Source organism: Muscardinus avellanarius, assembly GCF_963383645.1.
Source record: "Muscardinus avellanarius genome assembly, chromosome: 9".
Lineage (NCBI taxonomy): Eukaryota > Metazoa > Chordata > Mammalia > Rodentia > Gliridae > Muscardinus > Muscardinus avellanarius.
This window is the reverse complement of record NC_137795.1, coordinates 58,299,381-58,323,572: the sequence shown is the minus strand read 5'-3', so window position 1 is coordinate 58,323,572 and position 24,192 is coordinate 58,299,381. Positions and strand designations below refer to the sequence as shown.

The 24,192-nt window shown below is 37.1% G+C and overlaps 1 protein-coding gene across 1 annotated transcript in view; it reads right to left on the bottom strand.

Annotated features, from left to right (window-relative positions):
- The window catches only part of GRM3 (glutamate metabotropic receptor 3), a gene marked incomplete at both ends in the record, with an annotated part of 94,127 nt that overhangs the window by 58,054 nt on the left and 11,881 nt on the right, over positions 1-24,192 (bottom strand). The window contains one exon of the mRNA XM_080701784.1: positions 13,244-14,099. Within this exon, the coding sequence (XP_080557910.1) occupies positions 13,244-14,099 (856 nt within the window). The remainder of the gene's footprint in view (positions 1-13,243; positions 14,100-24,192) is intronic.

Genomic DNA, 24,192 nt, shown 5'->3' with positions numbered 1-24,192 from the left:
TTCACAAACCTATAGTGGTCTTGAATTAAAATTCTGGAAGAGTTTCAGATTCAGTATGTTTTTTCTTTCTTTAAAAATTTCCTTTTAATTAAGCATGGAGGTTTGTAATCAGAGTGAGAAAATGGTATGATAGGGAAGAAAAATGTAGTCTTAAGTAGAATTTAAAAGATGGTGGTTGGTGGGGTGTGGTGGCACAAGCTTGTAATCCTAGTACTTGGGAGGCTGAGACAGAAGGATCATGGTTGACTGCCAGCCTCAGCTACTTACTGAGGTCCTCTGCAACTTAGTAAGATCCTGTTTCAAAAAAAAAAAAAAATAGGGCTGGGGGGTATAGCTTGGAGGTAGAATGCCCCTGGGTTCAACCAGTTCCACAGAAACAACAACTATAAAAATAAATAAGCAGAGAGAGATGGTGATTACTTTTTTGTTTTTGAAATTTTCTATTGATTTGAAAATTACAGTATGATATTGCAAATACTGATCAAATGCAATTTAACACTCTCAGAGTAAGGAGTAGAGTATAGTACTGAGGTCTATGCTGTGAGTCATTCTTTATTGAAGATACCATTATGGCAATTAATGAAAGTGTTAAATACCTTTCTGGATAATGACATTGGCAGAATAATTTCTTATTATCGCTACTGCTTATAGTAAACTGAGTCCAATGGCAATGGAACTGCATCCATTTTCCCCTTGAGGTACAAACCTGTTTTATTTTTGCTTTTGTAGGAGTTGGTAGTGAAAATTTTTATTTTTTTCCTTAGGAAGTAGATAGACTTGGGTTGGCTTTAAAGACCAGTTAGTGAATAAAATATACATAATAGCTCTTGTCCGGTAGCAATCAATAAATGTTAGTTGTTTTTCTTTTTATTGTTTCTCACATCAGATTATAAATTTTTAGATTTAAACTGGTTTGGGGTGAAGATGACAGGATAGTAATCACAATATGTGGTTGAAAAAATATCTTTTTCAAGGATACTGAAAATGTACATTGCAGATTTAATTAATAAAATCAGACGAACACTATTTCAGTTTAAATTTAATTTCTGAAAGAACTAAATTTTTATTTCTCAAACAAAAATGAATTCTTTGAAAACTTAGAAATATGCCTGTGTTGAATGGTCTTTCCACCTGGAAAATCATCTTAAAAGATATACCTTAAAAACGTAACTTCCTGGTCGGACGTGGTGGCGCACGCTTTTAATCCCCGCAGTTGGGAGGCAGAGATAGGAGGATCGCGCAGCCTCACTGGTTTAAGAGACCCTGTTTCCAAATAAAAATATAAATAGATCTGGGAGGTAGAAGGGTTTCCAGGAACCCCGGTTCCACAAAAAAAAAAAAAAGTAACTTCCTAAAGGTAGTCTTTTTCTGATCCCCATTCACTGTGCTCTCTCCCTTAGTCTATAGACTATCCAACTTATATCTCTCTTAAGATGCCAATGATGAGCTGGCATAATTTGTAAATTATATTGTCAAATTACCCTTACTATTTGTAAACTACTTGAAGGCAGAGAGAAATTTTTGCTCTTTATTTTCATTCTTCCTAGGGCTTGACACTGATTACTATTAAATACTAGAGATTCCCTGAAGTTTCATAATTAAATTGTGAAGTGTTATCTTCATTATGTGCCTGTCACCATTGTCCACAAATCCTCTCCATTTTTTTTTTTTTTTTTTTTTTGGTGGTACTGGGGTTCCTGGAAGCCCTTCTCCTCCGGGCTACACTCCCAGACCTCTTTTTACATTTTATATTTGGAAACAGGGTCTCCTAAGCCAGCACTTGCGGCTGGCTTCGAACCTGCGCGATCCTCCTGTCTCTGCCTCCCAAGCGCGGGGATTACAAGCGTGCGCCACCACGCCCGGCCTCTCCATCTTTTAAAACATATAAAAGGACTAACTTTATAAAATTCAATTCCCAGTTCTGTCTTTCTTTATCATGAAGAACAAATTTGTCAGAAGTTTACTATGGTATAAAATGAGACCTATAGCTAGCCAATGGGTTTACTACAGGGATAGTACAATCTTGTTTTAAAAAAGAACTAAATAACCTAGACCAATGGTTCTCAACACATGAGCCCTGTATGTGATGAACCCATTCTACAACTAAGACATAAATAACTATCTTTTCTGAATTAGCTGGCTAATTAAAATAATACACTGAACTGACTCAACTTCAAATTTCTTTTTACCACATTTGAAAAGCTTTTTGTTACTTTACTGTTTTAGGAAAAATGAGTAGACAAATAGGATAATGTTCATGTCCAGTCTTAGAATAAGAAGTCATACTTGGCTCATTGGGCTCATATATATATATATATATATGTGTGTGTGTGTGTGTGTGTGTGTGTGTGTGTGTGTATGGGCATACATTTGTAGTTGAGATGTCACCTTGCAAATTTAAGATTTTTTTAAACTCTGTGCTATTTAAATTGTTTATTTTTGAAATAATTAAGTATTTGAATATTTGGAAATATTATTACTGTAACTTTGTAAAGCCATGTCAAATTCTAATCTGACTTTACTGAATTTACTTTAGGCAGTGGAATTAAACTTTTTACTACCATACTTTTGGAATCAATGAGCCTACAATAGAGTGCCTACAATAGAGTGCCTACACTGCCCCAGGTCCAGTGTTATGGGTTTGAAGAAGCATTTAGAATGAACATGTAACCTTTCCTGCTGATGTCACATAAAGTGGCTTGAGTACTATGGACAATAGTTGAATGTCTAAAGTAAGAGGGGACAGAAGGGTGGCTCATCACCCAGGCCTTTGGTCATCCTTCCCTGTGTCTCTTCCTCTGCATCCTGTGTCAGCATCTTTAATCATCATTAGTTGTGCCCACTGCTCAGGCAGTGTGAGAAGCATGCAGGGTTCTTAGGAAGGCTTGCTAGACTCAACTCTGGGAAGAATTTCCCTGTTCTGTTAGATGACCGTCTAATCTTTTAGAATTTTGTATTCCTCTATTTCAGTAGGTGATTGCCATCCTGGTCACGAAGATATTTTGAAATCCCTTGAAAACATTTATCTATGTAGGCTTTTCGATGTCCTATTGAAGAAGAGTAGCATAAAGGTATATTTAAGTGGAAATATATGTGTTTCTAATTTAACTGTGAAATATATGTTTTTTTCAAGTAAACTATGACAATATTTCCAGAAATTAGAAATGTTTAGAATGCTAGGTTGTTTTGGAATAATACAAGGAATCTAAAATGTCAGGGATATATAGTAAACTAATTTTTAAAATGGCATATTAGTGACATTTAAAAGATTCTTAAAATATTTTCTCCAACCTCCACACACTTTGTGAGTGATATTCCTATTACTATACTAGAGTGTCTAAAAAGCCTGGAAACACATAGTACTTTTTTATTAGTAGGGTAGCATGAACTATTTCTTTCATATTTCTTTGGGGATGATTACTTTTTTCTGTTTCATAGACAGATGGGCCCTTTGAATCAAGTTAATTAAGTATTATTAAATAATAATAATAAATATAGCAATAACAACAACAACAACAAAACAAACAACAACAAAACAAACAACAACAAAACAAACAACAACAGAAGCAGCAGTAGCAGAATACACAGGCCAGAATGGAAAATTAAGTTTTATAGAGGCTCCTATTCTCTACTGCCTGGCCTTAAAATTGCAATCATTTCTCAAGCTTCTAAGACACCAAAGCACAGATGCACAGTGCATAAACAAATAAGCGTCCACATTAGTGGTGCCCTTTGAGGGCTTAAATCTTATTCTTGTGACCCCAGGAAGCTGACCAGAGAGGAAGGGGAAGAAAGAAGTACAGGATATTTATCTTTACGTTTTGGAAATGCTTTTGATCAGAAGAGCTGGAACAAGTTTCTGTGCTTTTGTGGGAACTACAAATGTTCCAGTGGAAGAAGCAAGATCAAGAGCAGTTTGCTCTTTCAGGGACTTCAAAGCCCATTCATCTAAAGATCTGGCCATTACCAGTTTGGCTTCCTCACTGTGCCTTGGATGGCCCTGGACTTTTCAAGAGGAAAGCCTTGCTGGGCTAGGGCCAGCTAAAATGTATTCCTTGGAGTGCAGTGTCCCAGAAAATCTGCCCTTCCTGGCTGGTGCTCTGTGATAATGGTCAAAACCAGGAGTGATGCTTGTTCCTATTGGGTGAGTCAGAGGCAGAGGTGAATGGAGCAGCCAGCCTGGACTACCTGTTTTCTGCCTCTGTTGTGCTTCCAGGTATGGAGAATCATACACATAAGAGCAAGGCTGGGGCATATTCACCAGGCTCTAGGTCTCTGATCTCTATAGTCTGTTGATTTGTGATGCAAGTAAGTGAATAGGAGGGAAGAAAAGCAAGAAAACAAGTAAACAAACAAACAAAAATGTGCATCCTATCCAGGGATATTTTAAACACCAGCCCAGCAGAAATAGAGAATTGTCCTCTTTACCATTAAGTCAAGCCCCGTTACTAAATAGAATTTGGGAATTTAGATTATTTTCTTGGCATAAGATATAAATTTCCAATTCTAAGCCCAAACCCAAACCAAAACAGCACAAAAAGCCTCCAGAAATTCCATGATAACATAGCTATCCAAACCCTGTTTCCATACTTTGGAGCTGTTCTGGGGACTAAATGCCAGCGCACCCTTCAGGAAGGAGAAACTGCATCTGTCTTATTTACTGCTGGGTCCCTACATTCTAGTATGATATCTAAACATCTGTGGAATGAATGATTAAGTCAATATTTGATACCTCTCTGTCACCTACTTATTATGTGATCTTGGATAAATTTCCTCTTGTGTCAAGTTCTGAATTTCTCCATTGCACAGAGTTTAGCTCACCGCTGGGAATCACCGAGGGGAATGTTGAGAATGATCCGTGAAATAATGCCCACTAGGCACCACATAGGTCCTTGGGTGCCTCTGGCACTGTGTTCAGTAGGCGGGAGCTCTTTCTATTTTCTTTTGAATTGGGGACATGCCAGTTACCATGTCACCCTGACAGCGGAGTTCACTTCTGAATGCTTTAGTAAGTGAAGATAATAATCCTGACATACTAAATTTCCACCTCTGTCAAATGAGCAAGGACAAGCTCATCTTTCAGAAAGGCCTTTTGTAACTCTATGATTTTACTCTATTCTGCTTTCTGGGATTGATCTCAGAATGAAAAGTGAGAGAGACTCTACTGTTCTGTGAAAGCAGTGACAGTGACACTGCATTTCTTTAAACATTTCATAGTACTATTTCCTCTGTTTTGGGGTAGTTTAAATATTCCTTTTACATAATGAGCACACAAAATTCTATCCAAAGTTGAAAATTTACAGGGCACCAAACACAATTCTCATTTAAATGTTTACTTTGGAAGTCTGGGTGACATGATTCTTCTACATGGAAAGATTTTAATAACCAATCAAAAAAAATCCTTTAAAGTTTTTTTTAAATACTCTAAGGTTTTGGACTTAAGGATCACCTTATAAAATATGGGTGCTTGTTGAACTATCTTAGCTACAATTTAGAAAGTAGTGCAGGAACTGGGCATAGTGGCACACCCCCATAATCTCAGTACTTGGGAGGTTGAGAAAGGAAGATTGTAGGTTCAAGGTCAACCTCAGCAATTTAGTGAGGCCCTCAGCAACCTAGTGAAACCCTGTTTCAAAACAAAATAAAATAGGGCTGGGGGTATACCTCAAAGGTAGGATGCTTCTGAGACTCAATTCTTAGTACCAGAAAAAAAAAGTGGCTTAGGAGTATTAAAGGGATCATAAAAGAGAACCTCCCCCCAAAAGACTATTTTAAACCTATTGATAGATTATCTTTTATTCTTTCAATAAGCATTTCTTTAACATCTTGTGTGTGTCAGAAACTGTTAGGTGTTTAAGATCAAAGACCTCAACTTCCCAGAGTTTTTGTGTAAATCCCAAACAACACTGGATTGGTAATGTGGATTTCAGTCTTGCCCCCTGCCTCTAACCAGATAAATGATCTTAGGTAATTGCTTTCAGTTTGGGGGCTTCATCTATAAAATAGTATGGATGTCTTTAAGTCCAGTGATAATTTGGTTTTCAATTTGTTTCAAAGGAAATGACAGAAGATAGCTAAAGGAAACCGCTTAGGTAAAAGCAGGCCATTTCAGAAGCCATAATTTGTACATTTCTTTTTTTTTTGAAAGTTCTTTATTAATGAATAAAACATATACATTAAATTTTCATGAAAGAATCATATAAATCTGTTGATGGACTATGTTTTTCATTCCTCATTACTTCAGTAAACATTTATACAATGCCTCTTATATGCCAGAAACTGTTAGGTATTAGAATTTAGAAATGAAATATACATTCTGTTCCTTAAAAGAACTCATGGTCTAGCAGTAGAGATAGGAAGAAAGTAAGAGTTTGGATGTGATGTGCTATTCATAATGAACAAATATTTACCTAGTACCTATTATGCTTGGGACACACCAGTGAACAAATTTGATAATTATTTCTGTTTTGGGGGCATGGGGATCAAACAATAAAGTGATAAATGATGTATATGAAGGAGATGAAAAATCATGAGACATAAAATAAGCAGAGCAGGCTACAGGGAAATGGGGGCACCTGTGGTGGGAGCTGAGGCAGGAGGGATGCACTGCAGTTGTAAGGAGGACCAGAATTGGTCTCCGTGAGAAGACCTATTAGAGAAGCATATCATAGGCAAAAAACTGGTAGAAAAATAATCCCTGAAGTTTAGAAAAATGGTTGCTGGAGTGAAGTAAGAGAGTAAAATAAAAGGTGACTTCAGATAAATGACAAGGTAGACTAGTAGGACAATGGAAGGGAACTTGAGGCAGAAGGTGGAGAGGAGAAAACACAGTTGATGAAGGAAACAGTTCAAATAATGCTGTGTACGTATATGAAGTTATCAGTATCAGTCTCAATAGTATATATAGGCACATGAAAGGAGCAGGGTGGGATCTAGAGGGAAACACATCAAATGCTGTGTGCATGGATATTTCTATCACATTGAAAATCATTTTGATGTATAATTTCAATGCACCAATAAAAGTCTACTTCAAAAAGCTAACTATAGCAGAGCAGCAAGGCTAGGGAGGGGCTGGTCAGGTACAGCCTTATAGGGAACAGAAAGAATTATGACTGATTAGGAGTTAAATGGGAGAATTCTTAGGCGATTTTGAAAAGAGGAGAGACTTGCTTTGCCTTACGTTTTAAAAGGACACCCAACTTTCCTGTAGAGAGTAGGTTGTTGAGGTGGGTCTGAGGTGGGCCAGATGGAAGCTGGTCAATGAGGAAGGCATTAAAAAAAGTGGGTGCTAGAGATACTGGTGGCTTTGACCATGGCAGTAGCAAGTTGAGAAAATGAGAACTGGTTAGATTCTGGCAGTATTTTGTTTTTGTATTTATTTTCTTAGTGGTGCATTATAGTCATACATTATGATGAAGTTCAGACTGAAGAAGAATACATGTAACGTAGCCCTTGGTGAGCTTCCTCCTGACTCATTCTTCTTCCAGGTACACAATATTGACATTAGCACTGATAAGTTGTGAATGTCCATGTGTCCATTGTTGTATTTCTTTTATAATTCTTCTCTCTCCAGCCTCTTTCCCTTAGGCCTCCTCCATTATTCCAGTAGAGTTTCTCCTCCTTTGCCTGGAGTCCCTTTTGCCCCAATTTCTCCCTAGATTTCATAAATGAAGAAAAACTTAAGACCCTTCAATTTTTATGACTGACTGCTCTCACTTAGCACAATAGTCTCTAGTTCTATTCCTTTTCCCTCAAATGACATAATTTTGTTCTTGTTTATGGCTGAGTAGAATTCCACTGTATGTCTACAGCTTTTTTTTTTAAGTCTTTATTGAATTTTTTTTGTTGCTACTGGGGTTCCTGGAAGCCCTTCTACCTCTGGACTATACTCCCAGACCTATTATATATATATTTTATATAAAATATATTTATATATTTTATATATATTATATAATTTATATATAAAATTTATATATAAATTTATATATTTTATATATAAATAAATATATAATTAAATATATAAATTATATATATTAAATATATAATTATATTTAAATATAAAATATTTTATATTTATATATTATATATTATATATATATTTTTTATTTTATTTTATTTTATTTTTGAAAACAGGGTCTCTTAAACCAGCACAGCTGGCTTCAAACCTGCGTGATCCTCCTGTCTGCTTCCTAAGCGCGGGGATTACAAGCGTGTGCCACCACTCCTGGCATATGTCTACAACTTTTTAATCCATTTGTCTATTGATGGACACCTAGGCGGGTTCCATACTTTAGCTATTGTGAAAGATGCTGCTATAAACATAGTAAGCATATTTCCCCTCCATTATCTGGAGTCCCACTGGTATCCTCTGTGTTTCCTAGTTTGGGCATATTAGAGAAAACATATGTACCTTCTACTTCTGTGCTTGGCTGATCTCACTTAACATAATGTTCTCCAGGGCTTTCCATCTTCTTGCAAATGATATAATTTTGTTCTTCTTTATGGCTGAATAGAATTCCATTGTGTGTATTTCCCAAAATTTTGCTATCCATTCATCTATGTTCAATAAAACATTTGTTTAAAAAAATAAAAGCTCAAAAAAAATAAACATAGTAAGCATAAATTACTAAAACATTCTGGTTGCAATTCCTTTGGGAAAGTACCCAGGAGTGGTATAGCTGGGTTATGGTAGTTCCATTCATCTGGCTCTATTTTGAAGGCAGAGTCAACAAGATATTTTGGTCAACTGGATAGAAAGTATGCAGGAAATCAAGGTGCCAGAACAATATGGTAAACTGAGGAAGGGCACTTATCTCAGTTTAGGAAGTCCAAGGTAAGTTTCCTTAGCAAATATCAATTAAGTTGAATATTGAAGAGATATGAGAATAAGTGAGTAGAAGTACATGTGTGCATATTCCATAATTTTGTAATCTTCTTATTTGTTGATGGACACCTGGGTTGGTTACATAATTTGGCTATTAGGAATTGTGCTGTCATAAACATGGATATGCATGAATTACTATTATATTCTTATTTCAGTCCCTTTAGAAATATACTCAGGAGTGGTATACTGGATCATATGGTGGATCCATCCCAATTTTCTGAGGAATCTCCACACTTGGGCTGCACTAATTTGCAATCCCACCAATAGTGTAGAAAAGTTCTTATTTCCCAGCATCCTCACCAGCATTTGTTGTTTTTGACTTCTTGATGATTGCCATTCGGATTGGGGTTTGGTGGGATCTCAGTATAATTTTGATTTACATCTCCCTGATTACTAATAATGTTGAACGTTTTTCATGTATTTATTGGCCATTTGAATCTCTTCTTTTGGAAGTGTCTATTTAGTTCAATTGCCCATTTCTTGATTGGGTTATTTTTTTAGTGTAGTCTTTTTATTTCTTTGTATATTCTAGAAATTAGTTCTCCATCAGAGGGATAGCTAGCAAAGAGCTCTCATTCTGTATGCTTTCTATTTAGACTTCTGATGGTTTCCTTTGATTAGCAGAAACTTTTTAGTTTAATGTCATCCCATTTATTCTTGCTTTTTAAAATTTTGAGCTTTGGGGTCTTATTGAGGAAGTTTCTATCTGTGCCTATATGTTGGAGTGTTTGGACCTATACACACAATGAAATTCTACCTAGCAATTGAGAAGAACAAAATTATATCGTTTGCAGGTAAATGAATGGACCTAGAAAACACTATGTTAGGTGAGATTAGCCAGTCACTGAAAGTGAAGTCATCTGTTTTCTCTCATCTGAAGAAGCTAGGGAGTAATTGGGATATAAAATAAACTTTAGGTAGTGGAGGAGAAAGTTTAGTGGAGCCAGGGAGGTGGTCATGGGGAGAATGAGGGCCAGAGGAAGAATTAATGAAGGAAGCGCTTCCACTTCCATTATGTACATATATGAGAATATCAGTGCCAAGCTCAATATCCTGTCTGGGGCAGGGGGAGTGAGGAGGGAGCTAGAGGAGAACTCACTAATGCTGTGTGCAGGTATGTCACTATCACTGTGAAATAAATTACGATATGAGCCTATAATGCACCAATAAAAGTATAAAAGAAGAAATAAAGGTGCCACATAAAGCCAGTGTGGATAGTGAGAATGTTCTAGGAGGAAGAACTAGCCTGTTCAGAGGGCAAGGAGTTGAAAATGAGGGCATGGCGTGCTTGGAGAACTGCAAGTCATCTCAATGTAAAGAGGAGTTGTACAGCTGGAGATGAGTCTAGAGAGGTGGGCAATGGTTAGGTCCTATGCCAGAGGAGCTCACTATTTAGAAGAAAATGTAACAATGCATAGTTCCGCAAAATCTATTTTTCAGTAGGAATACTCAACTTGGGTTAAATTCAGACAAGACCTATGCTAATAGAATGTACTCAAATGCCGGGGAATGTTTTATCTATGAGGTTAGAATACTCAGAAAGGCTCGCTCTTTCATCTTGTAAAGATTAAAGCTACTAGAGTATAATCTACTACTGTCTCTTTTTGTAAGAATCTTGGAATAAATGTATCTGGTACAAGTAGATGGCAGGAAGACTTTTTCCACCCAACTGAGGGGAATATGTAGTGTCTGCTAAGTGTTTATTATTGTGCCTAGTATGATGCATCAATATTCAAGTTAGAGAAACAGAGATACTATTTCAGAAGAAAATACAAAAAAATACATTGGTACTTTTCAATATACATATATAGTCATATACAGGTTACCATAAACTCAAGTTGACATTCTATAATCTACATTCTTTTCTATGTAGCACTCCTAGTGGGGTGCTAGATTCTTATAGTCAATGTCTTCCTTTTTTATTTTTTAAATGTTCTATTTAGCTAACTTAGATTCTTGGGTATTCTCCCATAGTGATGCATTTTCTCATCTAATTCTCATTGCGAAGCATATTTACCTTGTGGCTGGTCTAAATTTCCTCCATTTTTTTGTGGTTTAAATCTGTTTTTCACCCTCCTACTTTCTTCAGAGATGGAGGGAGAATGACTGGTAATGTCTGGCAAATTGAGAAAGCTGAAATATCACTTTGTGGTCAGGTCTGCACAGCCAAGCTGAATTGTAGAATTGAAGCCAGTAATTGAACAAGGCAGACAAAAAGAAGATACTTTTGTTTTATTTATCCAAATAATGGCCTTATTTCTTCACTTTTCTTTGCCTTTTAAGACCCAAGAAGTCAGATGAAGGAAAATGTTTTGGTTACCTAAAGCACAGGCTCTCTGAAAGCTGAGTTTCTGATGTTCATTGTTGATAAATTAGTATGTTTATATTTCATGCTAAGGAACAAGAAACAAACTAAAAATGTTAATTAATAAGTGTGGTGAAAAAAGATAAATGATTATCCCAAGAACATTGGGGGGTTCATTTTGAGTCTTATTTTTAAGAATTAAATGTATTATAGATACTGGTTATGGGTACCTAAGGGTTCATTTACTTTTAGAGTAAGAAATTTTTATTCTGACTCAAGCTAGGGCCTATTCTTATCTTCTGGAGATGACAATAGGAACCGATTTTAGATTTTTAGTTGAATTCTAATTTATTGCTATTTTTTATTTCTATATGAACTGGTATATCTGTGGGAATACAGGACACACAAAATTAATCTTTACCACTTTCGGTAACTATTCTGATGGTCTAGGTTGTATTTATCAGTTGATAAGAGAGAATCATGGCATTAATGATTTGTATTATATACATTTGCCTTATTTGGGTGAGAATAAAGAAAAGAAAAGTTGGGCAAAAAGGCATGAGGAGCCGGGCCTGGTAGTGCACTCTTGTAATCTGCGCTTGGGAGGCAGAGACAGGAGGATTGCAGAGGTTTGAAGCCAGCCTTGCTGGCTTAGAAGACCCTGTTTCCAAATAAAATATAAAATAGGTCTCGGAGTGTAGTCCCCAGGTAGAAGGGCTTCCAGGAACCCCAGTACCATACACACACACAAAAGGCATGAGGCTATTGTGTGTGTTTATTCCTATGGCTGCCTGAGGTATGAAAACTCTGGAATAGGAGCCAATAGTTATAGGTTAAAATGCAGTTTTGCAGACCACTTGACTTCTGAGGGACCACCTTTAAGGAAGATATGAGAATTGCCACTTGTTCCAATGAAAGTATGGTTAAGCATATAAACTTTCAGGTCATAGGTGGTAAATAAGTTAATAGACACTGTGCAGACTAGAATGATGCCTTAGAACATGGAAGATTACTAATAATCCAGGCAAATGAAAGCACTGTATAATTCTAATAATTTTAGTATCAAAATCTTTTGTGCCCAACAATATTACTTACCATTCTATGATTTGAGATTAAGCTGTCATTCCCAAAACAACTACCTTAATGAGCTGATATCACATGGACTTTGGTAAAGAATGAGAATCTAATGATTGTTTTTATATGTTTGTACTGCATTAGAATGAATTATTATATTTAGATATATTTAGACCATATTTAGAAATAAACAAAGAGGCAGCAAAAGCCTCTTTGAATACTTCTTGTAGGTTTTGCTCAGAGTGGTTTTCATTGGCCTTCACTTCCCTTATATTCAGTCTCATAGCAAAATAGCTTTATTTCATAATATGAAAAAATCTATAATTTTTAAAACCCATAGGGAGATTTTTTTTGTATATCAGAAAGAATAAGCTATACTGTCCGGAAGTTATCGTGGCCTGGGTATCTTTTCTGTTTTGCCCCTAATTCAGTCTGGGAAAAAATGATTTTTTTTTCTCACCCACTGTGAAAGTTATGAGATTCTTTTGCTCAATCACTCACAAAGGAAGGCTAGGAAGTTCATGTTCCTTAGAGAGTTGCCAATTCTGCCAAAGACGATTAAATGCCCACACCGCATGTGTCATATCCTACAGTTCACAATGAAAAAGAGTAAATGTAGCCTGGCCCACATCTAGGCAGCTGCCACAGTGAGAGGCCATCAACCTGGCCGAGGGGACCTTTCAATTTCATGTGGTGGACCAGCCAAGATTACTCAAAAATGAGTAAGAACCTTAAAGAGCTGCCACGTTGTACCTGGGAATATTTGCTTCACAGTTTGGACGTGTGTGTGTGTGTGTGAGAGAGAGAGAGAGAGAGAGAGAGAGAGAGAGAGAGAGAGAGAGAGAGAGAGAGGGAGGGAGGGAGGGAGGGAGGGAGGGAGGGAGGGAGGGAGGGAGGGAGGGAGAGAGAGGGAGGGAGGGAGGGAGAGAGAAACAAGGATTTATGGCTGCCCCATGGATGAGTGGAGGCTGCTCTCTTACCTGTGAAGTTAATTTTCAGCAAGTAATCCTTGTAGAGCTTCTTCCCGTCCAGGATCTTCATTGCATCACAGAGCTTGGTCGTATTGGGACAGAGTGTGCGCTGCATTTTATGCAGGGCGTGGGCCATGGCGTACACCGCATTCACCACAAACATAATCTTAGATTCTTGCTCATAGTTGCTGCTGTCGATGGCCAGATGCTTCTCGCAAACCCGCCGGTGGTTCCTTTTGTTTTGGAGGCTACACTGGAACTTCTGCTCCCAGAAGTCCCGGAACCAGGGGTTGCGGTGATTGTTGTAGGGGTTGAGGCTCTGGAAGTAGCGGTCGAACTGGCGGATGGGCTGGGAGGCCAGCTCCAGGGTGATGGCGCCGTAGGCCACGTGCTCGCTGCCCTTGACGATGCTCTCCTGCGCGCCCCAGCCGTCGCTGGCCACCCAGGTGAAGGAGGCGTTGGCGCGGCTGGCTGCAGCGATGAGCTCCCGGGAGTCGTCGCTGCGCATGAAGAGGACCACGACGCGCGCATTGGGCTTCTGCAGCAGCTCGCGGATCACGCTGTCGTAGGACTTGCGGATGTTGGAGCGGCCCACCTTCTCCGCCGTGGCGATGCAGATGTTGCGCAGGCGGGCCTCCTGCTCGAAAGCCTCGATCCCCGTCTCTCCGTAGTCGCCCTCCGAGGCCACCGTTGACACGTAGGTCCAGTTGAAGAAGCGCAGGATCTCGGCCATGGCTTTGGCCTGGTAGAAGTCGGGGGGCACGGTCCTGGCAAAGTAATCGTAGCGCGACTTGTCGCTGAGCTTGGCACTGGTGGAGGCATAGCTGATCTGAGGGATCTGGAAGAGCCGCAGGAGGTTTGCCACCTGCGAGAGGAAGAAAGAGGAAGTACCTTCTTAAAAACCCACATCGGATGTGGAAAACCACCACAGCATCCACACCTTTTACCAGCAACTTTTCACCGCTAGATGGGTACATGTTTATTATTATTATTATTATTATTATTATTATTATTATTTTTGAAATGTATGTCAGACTCATCCCTGGATACTAGGATATTACAGAGCTGGTCCAAAGTAGGTAGTGTTTGCTTTGGGAAAAAAAATGGCATAGTAGAGAAATAAGAAGGAAATTGCTTTTGCTAGACTTTTCTAATCTCTGCACTACACCCTAGAGTAGGCAAATCTGTTCAGACGTTCACAGTGTGGTGGTTTTAAGTTTCCAGGGTCTTGCTATAGTTCAAACAATGAACTATAGTGAATTGGCCAAATCTGGTTTTTAGACAACTTGGCTGTGGTTGTATAGAAAGAGTCCGGGTGTTTAATTCTCACTTCCCCCTCTTTTGCTAAAAACAGCAGTCTCTGAAAGCGTTTAATTTGGGAACTGTGTGCCACATGGACAATCCAAATTAGACATTTATTATCTAGGTTAAGCAAAAGAAAAAAAATCAATTCTACTGAAATTCTATTTGGTCCACTCAAAATTTTAAGCATTTTCTTTTCTAAATTTCTGAGGAACTTGACCAAACTTTTCTTTGCTTTATTTTTCTTAAAATCTGATTCTGCTTTGATTCAGTGGAAGGAAAGCACACACAACATGCTTTTCTTATGTTATTTTTAAGTTAAAAATCTAATAAGTAAGTTTTGAGGACATTGACAAGAACATACCATGGCTTGAAAATATCAAGAACTTATTCTGAATCAAGTTTGCTGCTTATAACTCAGTCATCAACAATATGTCACTGTTTTTATCCATTGTTTAATGTGACACTAGTTTATCAAGTAGCATTGAAAAGTGTTTTTGTAGAAGTATATATTTATAAGACCTGAACAGAATATAATGTGTATATAATAATAATTTGCTTTAATTTTTCCTTTCTCCTGAAATCTTTTCTTTCTACACTGAGGCTAGCTAAATTGTATAATACTCTAAGTGGACTTTGAGCTGAAACAACCTGAATATTCCATTATATTCTGTGTATATGGGAATAAGTATGACTACTTTGAAATTTTCCTTTTGGAAATTGTGGTTTTGCATTTATATTTGACATGTAGGAAGCACTGCTTGAAATAGGCAGCTGTTCGCAAAGAACACAAGAAACATAAAATGACTGACATCTGAGTCCTGATTAATCATCATTTCATGTGGCAGAGGAAACCAACAACCAAGTTCATATGTATCTACACAGCATGTTATAGGAGATCTGACATGCTATTAAAACTAACACTTGATATAGCCCAAAGTCATAAAAAATATTTTCTGTGTCTTTTCAAATCATGGTACCTCTCCTTTTACTACCAGAAAATCAAGGGCTTCACACACATTATTAAAGAACATTAGAACCCCAGATATTTCTTGCATTTGGTATCCCAGGACCAATCATGGTACCTCTCCTTTTACTACCAGAAAATCAAGGGCTTCACACACATTATTAAAGAACATTAGAACCCCAGATATTTCTTGCATTTGGTATCCCAGGACCTGGGAGATAAATGGGTAGATGAAGGCTGGTGCATCATGTATTTTTTCTTATCATGGGACTGGATGATTCTGGGGCAGAAAATGGCCTATACTGGCTCACTTTGAGCATAGAATTATTATTTGTGTATGCAGCCTGATTAATAAAGTGATGCTTAGTATCGCCATTAATAGAATTTCTAGGTAGTACTGGAGAGACCATCTCTTCTTTATGCAATAGTTTTCATATCTTTAAATTGTGTTTATCAGGACCTGAAACCCCTGGAAGACAGAGAAGGAAAGGTCCTAAAAAGAATACCTAGAGACATTAGTTTCTGGGAGCTAGGCACCAGAGTGTAAAGACCACAAACCACTGAAACTTTCTTTTTCTAGAGTAGTTTAGGAGTAATCCAAAGTTGCTCAAGATCTTATCTTTTGACTGATAGTAACCTGCAGCTTCATATCCACCCCTCCAGGATATCTAAGAACAACTTACAAGTAAGGTAGACTGTATATGAGAATCAACTAGAGATGGAATGATGGCAATATGGAAAAGATTTTCTGCACTAGGAAGGGTGCAATGAGCTGCAACTTTTGAGAAGGTGATGAGCTAGAATAAAATAGTTTTATATACTTTTTTGCATGTGTATTTAAGGAGGAGACTACAACAATCTCTAGAAAAATAAGGCATGTTTAGTGAGTTGAAACATGAAGATGAAATTCTAATAAGTAAGCATAATCTCATTGAATCACCTGTATTGAATAGCATGGAGTGATATATAGTTGAGCATTTTGACATTCAATGTTACATTGGAAATATACTTAATACAAATGGATAATAGAGCAAAATTTTGAAGTACTTTCATCACAGTGATGATTATTCCTTTTAAAATTAGTTTTCTTAGATTATAAGAGTAAAAATGCTTAAATTACCAGAGAAGGCAGTGAATTATTAATATGTTTTTCTTCTCTTCCCCTCATTTTCTTCCCTGTACCAATCTGATTTCTAGAAAAGAACAATGATCATAGTTTGCATTATGCATTTTGAAATGTGTTTGTTCTGTTGTAAAATAAGATATCAATGTCCTGAGTGGTGTGTGTGTGTGTGTGTGTGTGTGTGTGTGTGTGTGTAATATCTTCTTTTATATTCAAAATATTCTTTGTTGTCAGGTTGGCATGTGGAGGCAAAACAAGGTGAAAACTAAGTACTTTCACTTCAAGTAACAAGGCCATCCCTTCACAAATTCCTCTCTACGATGTATGGTATGACTGTGAACTAATACTTGAAGCACAGAAAGACATACAGGAAGGAAGAGCAAGAGAGAAGAACAGAAACAATATTATGGTGTACACCATAAATAGCCTGGTTGCTTTTAGTAGGATTCTTTTTAATGTAAATTTTAAATTAGGGTTAGGGAATGTTCAGGTAGTTGAAGCTGCCCTGAGTCCCCTGTTTAATTTTCTAAATGTTGGACATTTTAAACATCCCCAACTTACTTACTAGCCATATGGTTTCTCTGAATTAGCATGAAAAAAATGAGGGAAACTCCTACATTGGACATTATATTTTGAATAATAAAGGAAGAATTATTTTAGGATGGGGAAGTAATATGAAATTTTGGAAGAAAGTTGCCCAATTATGTTATTATTAGTAGAAAAGGAGGAAGGAAGAACAGGATCTAGTTATAGATGTCTTAAGGAAAAGCATTTTTAAAGTAGATATATGCTTCTATACCTATATAAATACAGTGTCTAAAAAGGAATATAGCTTAAGACAGCCAGAAAAGACTTAAAAATAATTCATACTGTATGAAATAGGCTCAACAAGATAGAGAACACAAGAACTCCATAAAGTCCCTGCTGAGTTGGTGGGATTCATTGTGGGATTTGAGTGATAAAAGTACTAGTGACATGCAATGTGTGTGGAAGTTTTGTTGGGTTATCCCCATAGGCAATATAAATGATCAGATAAGATTGTACCTGTGCACAGAATGTGGAAATGAAGCGAAATTATTTTTGTTGTTCTTATTGTTTTAAATTATGTTTGAGTAGATGATATGGCAGGAAGAAATAAAACTAATGGATGGGGAAGCTGATTCCATACAAGAATGAAATCAAAAGGTGTCTCATTCTTACCATTATGGATGTAGTAACATAGAAATATTAAGACAAAAAAATGTGAAAAAGTTTTCCCAAACTGGGCCTGGGGGCACATGCCTGTAATCTTAGTGCTTGTTAGGCTGAGACAGGAGGATTGCAGATTTTTTTTTTTTTTGTGTGTGTGTGTGTGTGTGGCACTGGGGTTTCTGGAAACCCTTCTACCTCCGGGCTCCACTCCCAGACCCATTTTATATTTTTATTTGGAAGCAGGGTCTCTTAAGCCAGTGAGGCTGGCTTCGAACCAGTGCGATTCTCCTGTCTCTGCCTCCCAAACACGGGGATTACAATGTGCGTCACCATGCCCTGCGGGTTGCAGATTTAAGACCAATCTTAGCAACATAGTGGGACTTTGTTTCAAAACAAAAAATAAGAAATGCTGGGGTTATAGCTCAAAGGTAGAATTCTCCTGGGTTTAATTTCTAGTAACACACACATACACACACATGCACACACACACACACACACACACACACACACACACACACGTTTTTTCATACCATAGTAGGGGACAAGACCAATAGAAAATTCCATAAACATACTGGGTTTGCCACTACTAATAAGTTCTGGAAGAAATCACATGTTAAGTTATGGAATCACTATCAATAACCTTTGATAAATCGATAATGGGAGGACTGTCTAAAGGTGAAAAGGGAGGAAGAAGGGCAAATTCAGGGAATGTAAATGAAGAAGAAATATAAAGCAACAAGCAAAAATATTTTGGTAATTTGCTAGCCCAGGGTTTTCTAATAACATGGAAACACTTAGAAATGAACCAGACATTATTAGAAATCAGTATGAGTTCACTAAGAGTACATTTCACCAAAAAGACATCTTCTCAATATTATAGCTTGGAATACCATGACTTTAACAATAGCTTGGCAACATGACTTGGACTCTCGTGTAAGGAAATGTGATAGGAATTGGACAACTAGTTAAACACATTCAAATAGAGCAGCTTTGGCGAATGTCTGTAAACAGTGGTATGTAAGATTAAATGTTTATCAATGCTATTGGAAAGAATATAAACTAAGCTATGAGATCATTATATTTTAGAGCTGGAAGGAACCATGAAGATGATCTAAGTCTTTTGCTTTGTAGATGAGGAAACAAGTTCCCAAATTAAATGATTGGCCCAAATTTATATAATAAATATGCACCAAAACTAAGTTTAGAACCCCATCTTTTTTTTTTTTTGTGGTACTGAGGATGGAACTCAGGGGCATTCTACTCTTAACTACACGCCATCCCTATTTTTTATTCTTTATTTTAAAACAGGTCTCACTGAGTTTCAAAGGGCCTTACTAAGTAGTAGCTGAGGCTGTCTGTGAACTGCAATCCTTCTGATCAGCCTCCCAAATGCTCAAATTATAGGCATGTGCCTATGCCTAAGAGCCCCATCTTTTGATTTCCACAGAAGACAAGACTCCCCTTGGAAATGAGGTGATATTACATAGGGTGAGATGTAAGTTTTCAGATTTACGTGAAAAATCACACAAGTGAAGAGAAGAAGAAAACTAGGGGAAATGAAGTTAGAAATACAAAGTTGAGCGTTGTAGTTCAGCATGTTCTAGACATCCAAGGGTGACTAATATCAAAGAGGGATTTCTAAGTGGGAAAAGTAAGACTAAAATAGTGTTTCTGTCCACTTTGAGGAATTTGTTTCTCAAGACATTAACACCTTTATTCAAGGACCATGAGAAATCATTTCTTGTTATCAAAAAGTATATATTTTTATTTTAGGGCTATACTTTGTGGTAGCTCCATAAATGCTTATTAACTAACTGACCATTGATAGAAATAATAAGGATTGTCTAAGAATCTACTAGAAAATTTCCAGTGGGAGGCTGAATATTTCCAGTTGCAAATATTATAGGTTTGGCTTTGCAATTTATAGAAGAAACATAGTGACCTTAGTAGAGCCCATTCTTTCTTAGGGCTTGAGAGGCTGCATGCAGGTAAGTGTCATTAATCAGAAGCCCTTTCCATGTTTAGTTGCATCTTATATTGTTTTATATTAAATTTTTGAATAATTTGGGTTATCTATTTACTAGATGGTTTAAATTTATCCTGGGCCAAGAATTGCAATGTTTTTCTTGTAGCCTATCAAGTCTCAAATGTAGACTTTTTTTTGATTCAAGAAAAAAATACTTAGGATGTAGCCAGGAATTATGATTTTTCAAACAGATACTATGATCTAAAGGTAGATATTTTATCATTTTTCCATATTTCTAGTTGTGAGTGATTATAATTTAGGATAGAATTCATCCATAGTAGTTGTCCAATGAACTGATGCTCTGTATTGTTGAACATATCCTAACATATTTCCAATATTTTACCTCTAAATGAACTCAACTGTATGTAGTTTCTCTAATTACTGTGTTCTCAAATCTACATGCCTTCATACCTTTTGTTCCTTCTCACAGTAATTTTATCACTTGTTTGCTCAGATACTCTACTCCAGGGCCAACTTCCTTTCTTGATGACTCACTTTCAACTGAGTTGTACACCTGATCCCTGATCCTCTTTCCTCTGCTATGTTTTTCTTTCATGTCACTAATAAAAGCATGTGGTTATTTCTAGATTAGCCACTAATTCCTATTGAAGTGAGAACTTCTAAGGACAGGAAATGTTTGTTAAATCTGTGTATCCTCAGTGCCTCCCAGAGCATGAAGCTACTCCATAATGTTTGTTAACTCAATGGATTGATGAGTGGAGAGATAATTTTCTGCTCTACCATGTAACCTTTTCTAATTAGTGATGGATTTTCATGGGGAAGAAAAAAGCTATCAACCAGCAGGCAATGGAAAGCTGCTCTCAAACACTACTTGCTATGCAACATGGATTCTCACTAATTAAATATTTTGCCGGGTGTGGTGGTGCATGTTTGTAATCCCAGCATTTGGGAGGCTGAGACAGGAGGATTGTGGTTCAAGGACAGCCTCAGCTACTTAGTGAGGCCTTCTACAACTTAGTGAGACCTGTTTAAAAATAAAGAATAAAAAGAATAGGGCTTGAGGTATATCTTGGAGGTAGAATGTTTATGGGTTCCATCCCCAGTACTGCAAAAAAAAAAAAAAAAAATTACCAAAATGAGACAACTTGTAAGACAAATAATTGGTTTGGACACTTAGGAATCTTTAGCCAAACTTTTCATACTATTAAAACCAATTTCTCTAAATTATCTCTGTATAGGCCAAGTGTGATGGTGCATGCTTGTAATCCCAGTCCTTGGGAGGATGAGACAGGAGGATCTGGGTTCACAGACAGCCCTCAGCTACTTAGTGAGGCTCTCTGTAACTTAGTGAGACCCCGTTTCAAAATAAAGAATAAAAATAGGACTGGGGTTGTAGCTTGAAGGTAGAATGCACCTGGGTACGATTCTTAGCACCACCAAAAATAAATAAGTAAATGATCTCTGTATAAACTAGGAGTATACAAAAGGAATTCCATATTATATCAACTGTATCTTGCCATGATGTCTGCCTTGATGTTGGAAATTGCTTTTTTGTTCTGAGGAAAGCAAGTGAAAGCCTTTACCATGAAGTCTTAGTCCTTAAACACATGAATCTAAAGATGATTATGTACATACACACACACACACACACACACACACACACACACACACATATACACACCTGACCATTTTCTAAATATTATATATTATATTATATAATATTTTATATGTATAATTATACATACATACATACACACATACACACACACACAGACATATATACATACCTAAGGTAGGCTTCAACAAATGAATCAACACTAAGGTCTGCTGTTCAAACACATGGACCTAAAGAAGACTATGTACACACACACACACACCCGGCCATCTTCCAAATATCATATATTATATAATATTATGTATAAATACATATACATATACACACATATGTATATGTATACACACATCTACAGTAGACTTCAACAAATGAATCAACACTAAGGTCTGCTGGTAAGGTAAGGTTTCTCTGGAAACAGTTACATCATGTACAAGATGTATAGTCAACCAAACACTCAGAGCTCACATCAATTACTTATTACTCTTGCTTTGGGAATGTATCAAATTTGACATTTCCCATAATCAATAGCCAGTTTTAGAGTGATCTACTATAGGCATCTAAGCCCTTGTTCACAGATGGGAATCATGAATCACAAAGCAATTTACTCTGGAGTTTTACTTCTCTTGACAGTTTTTAGCAAGGCATAGTGAGCTTTCCTTTTAGGATTTCAGGTGCCATGCTTTATTTCAGCAATGCTCTGATCATAGCAGCAAGAGTATGAACTCTGGGAAAGACCTCAGGCAGTCTACTATTCTTTTCATGTTATGAAGAAAGAGAATACCAACTGGAAAATTTCTGAGTCATCTGTGAGCACCCACATTTGTTCTGTGGTCACTTTTCCTTTTTAGGATATCCATGATATAACCATTTCAAACATGAGCTTCATGCCTTCTGTCACGATACGGTGCCAAATTATTTTTTTATATAGAAAATAAAAGGGAATGTGCACATTTAGAGTCTAGTCTAAAATTTCTCAATGAAGTAATTTTTCTGCCTGATAATTATTTTCAGAACTCCCAACATTATTGGCTTCTGAGTTTGTGCTAATATATTATAGAGAACAACAACAACTGGTTTTTATGTGGACCTATGCTTAGCTTTAAAAATTCCAGATGGCAAAGTGGTATCAAATGCTTACTTCCAAGAAAAAAAATACTATTTTTGGAGCTGAACTATATACATTTGAAAAAGAAGGCATTACTGCTGTCTTGGGAATCTGGAGACTCGATAATAACCTCCACGGGTGTGCCTTTCTGTTCTGTGCAGCTCACAGTTCATCTCTCTTTGGAGTTGTTTTCTAAGAATAAGCCTACACCTTTAATTGTTTTGTCACACATGCAGTGCTGAGTGTTTTGGTTTAGTTCTTTCAATTAGGTGCTTATATATGAGCCTGAAAGAGAATCACTGAGCACTGCACCTTGAACCACCTGCCACTTGCAGCCCAGGTTATTAGAATAAGTTCTAGATGTTGTGATGCTAAGCTGACTCAGTACTCTTTCTATATAAACAGATCAGGTTCAAATATTAGTTGCACAAAAGCCCAGATTGGCTTGTATTTTAAACTGGAGCTGGAGGTGGTATAGAGTTGAGAAACTGCCTGAGGAATTCAAGCTGTTCACATTACATGAGTTATCTGCTCAGAGAGGATGCCAATCATATTATTGTAGGAAGAATTAGTCACATTTTTGGGGGCACAATACCTGCAGCACATCTGGAAACATTTTTTATTGTGAACAGTTGACTGGAACCCATGTATGAAAGTCAGAAATTAATTTTGATTTAAGAAGTCATATAATGAAAGGCAGCAAATGCCAGCTTACTTAATATGCAAAAGTCACCAACTCTTACAAGTTAGGAATCCCAGAAAACACATGGACCAAATATCCATATTACCATTCCTATTCAAAAGCATGGCTCAATTCCAGCGATGGTCCATAGACATTCTGAATGAAGAATTCTTTAAGCACCCAGAAACCCTTAAAAAGTGGCTCAAAGTTACCCTTATGTCTATCCTAACTTTCTCTCTGAAATCAAATGCACTCAAAACTTGTGGGTTGTTAACCAAGTTGTCAAATACTTTCATTTTCTTCATTTGAAACTAAGAGCGTTAGGAAAAATAAGGATGTCTATTTCAGTATTCTCATAGCTCATCATTGAGCTGAAATGCTATGTAGACCCAAAAGGATTCCTTGAATCGTGTTATTTTGTAAGAAGGACATATCAGACTTTCTACCATGACTATGCTATTCCACATTCAACAAGGGTCTTGCTCCCTTACTAACAAGACATTGATTCAGAAATAACTTTTTTTCCCCACTCAGACTCAGCAGGTGCTTATAAGACAGAAAAGAAGGTATTTGTCCACTAAATCAGACTTTGTCTGCTCTTTACTCTTTTTTTTCCCCATGAACTAATTTTCAAGAGAAATTATGGAACTGAATTGGATTGGGCTCCAGATATTAGCAATGGGGTCAGAGGGTCTATGTCACATCTCATCCAGAGTGTCTGTGTTGGTCAGCAGTACCTGCAAAAGCAAAATTCCCAGGGTGACTTGACACCAAAAGACCTGTCAGAAGTACATCCTCTGATGGCTTATATATTGATTTTTGACAATGTCTCTTGAAAAATTAACAGAGTCACAAGTTGAACTAATCCATATTTTTATGTGACCCCTGAAGTCACTTGTATAACAATAATTTGACAAGTATTGCCTTATCAGTAAAAAGGCATTCCTATTCTTGTTGATGTTAACTAAAGAATAAAAGCTTAAAGG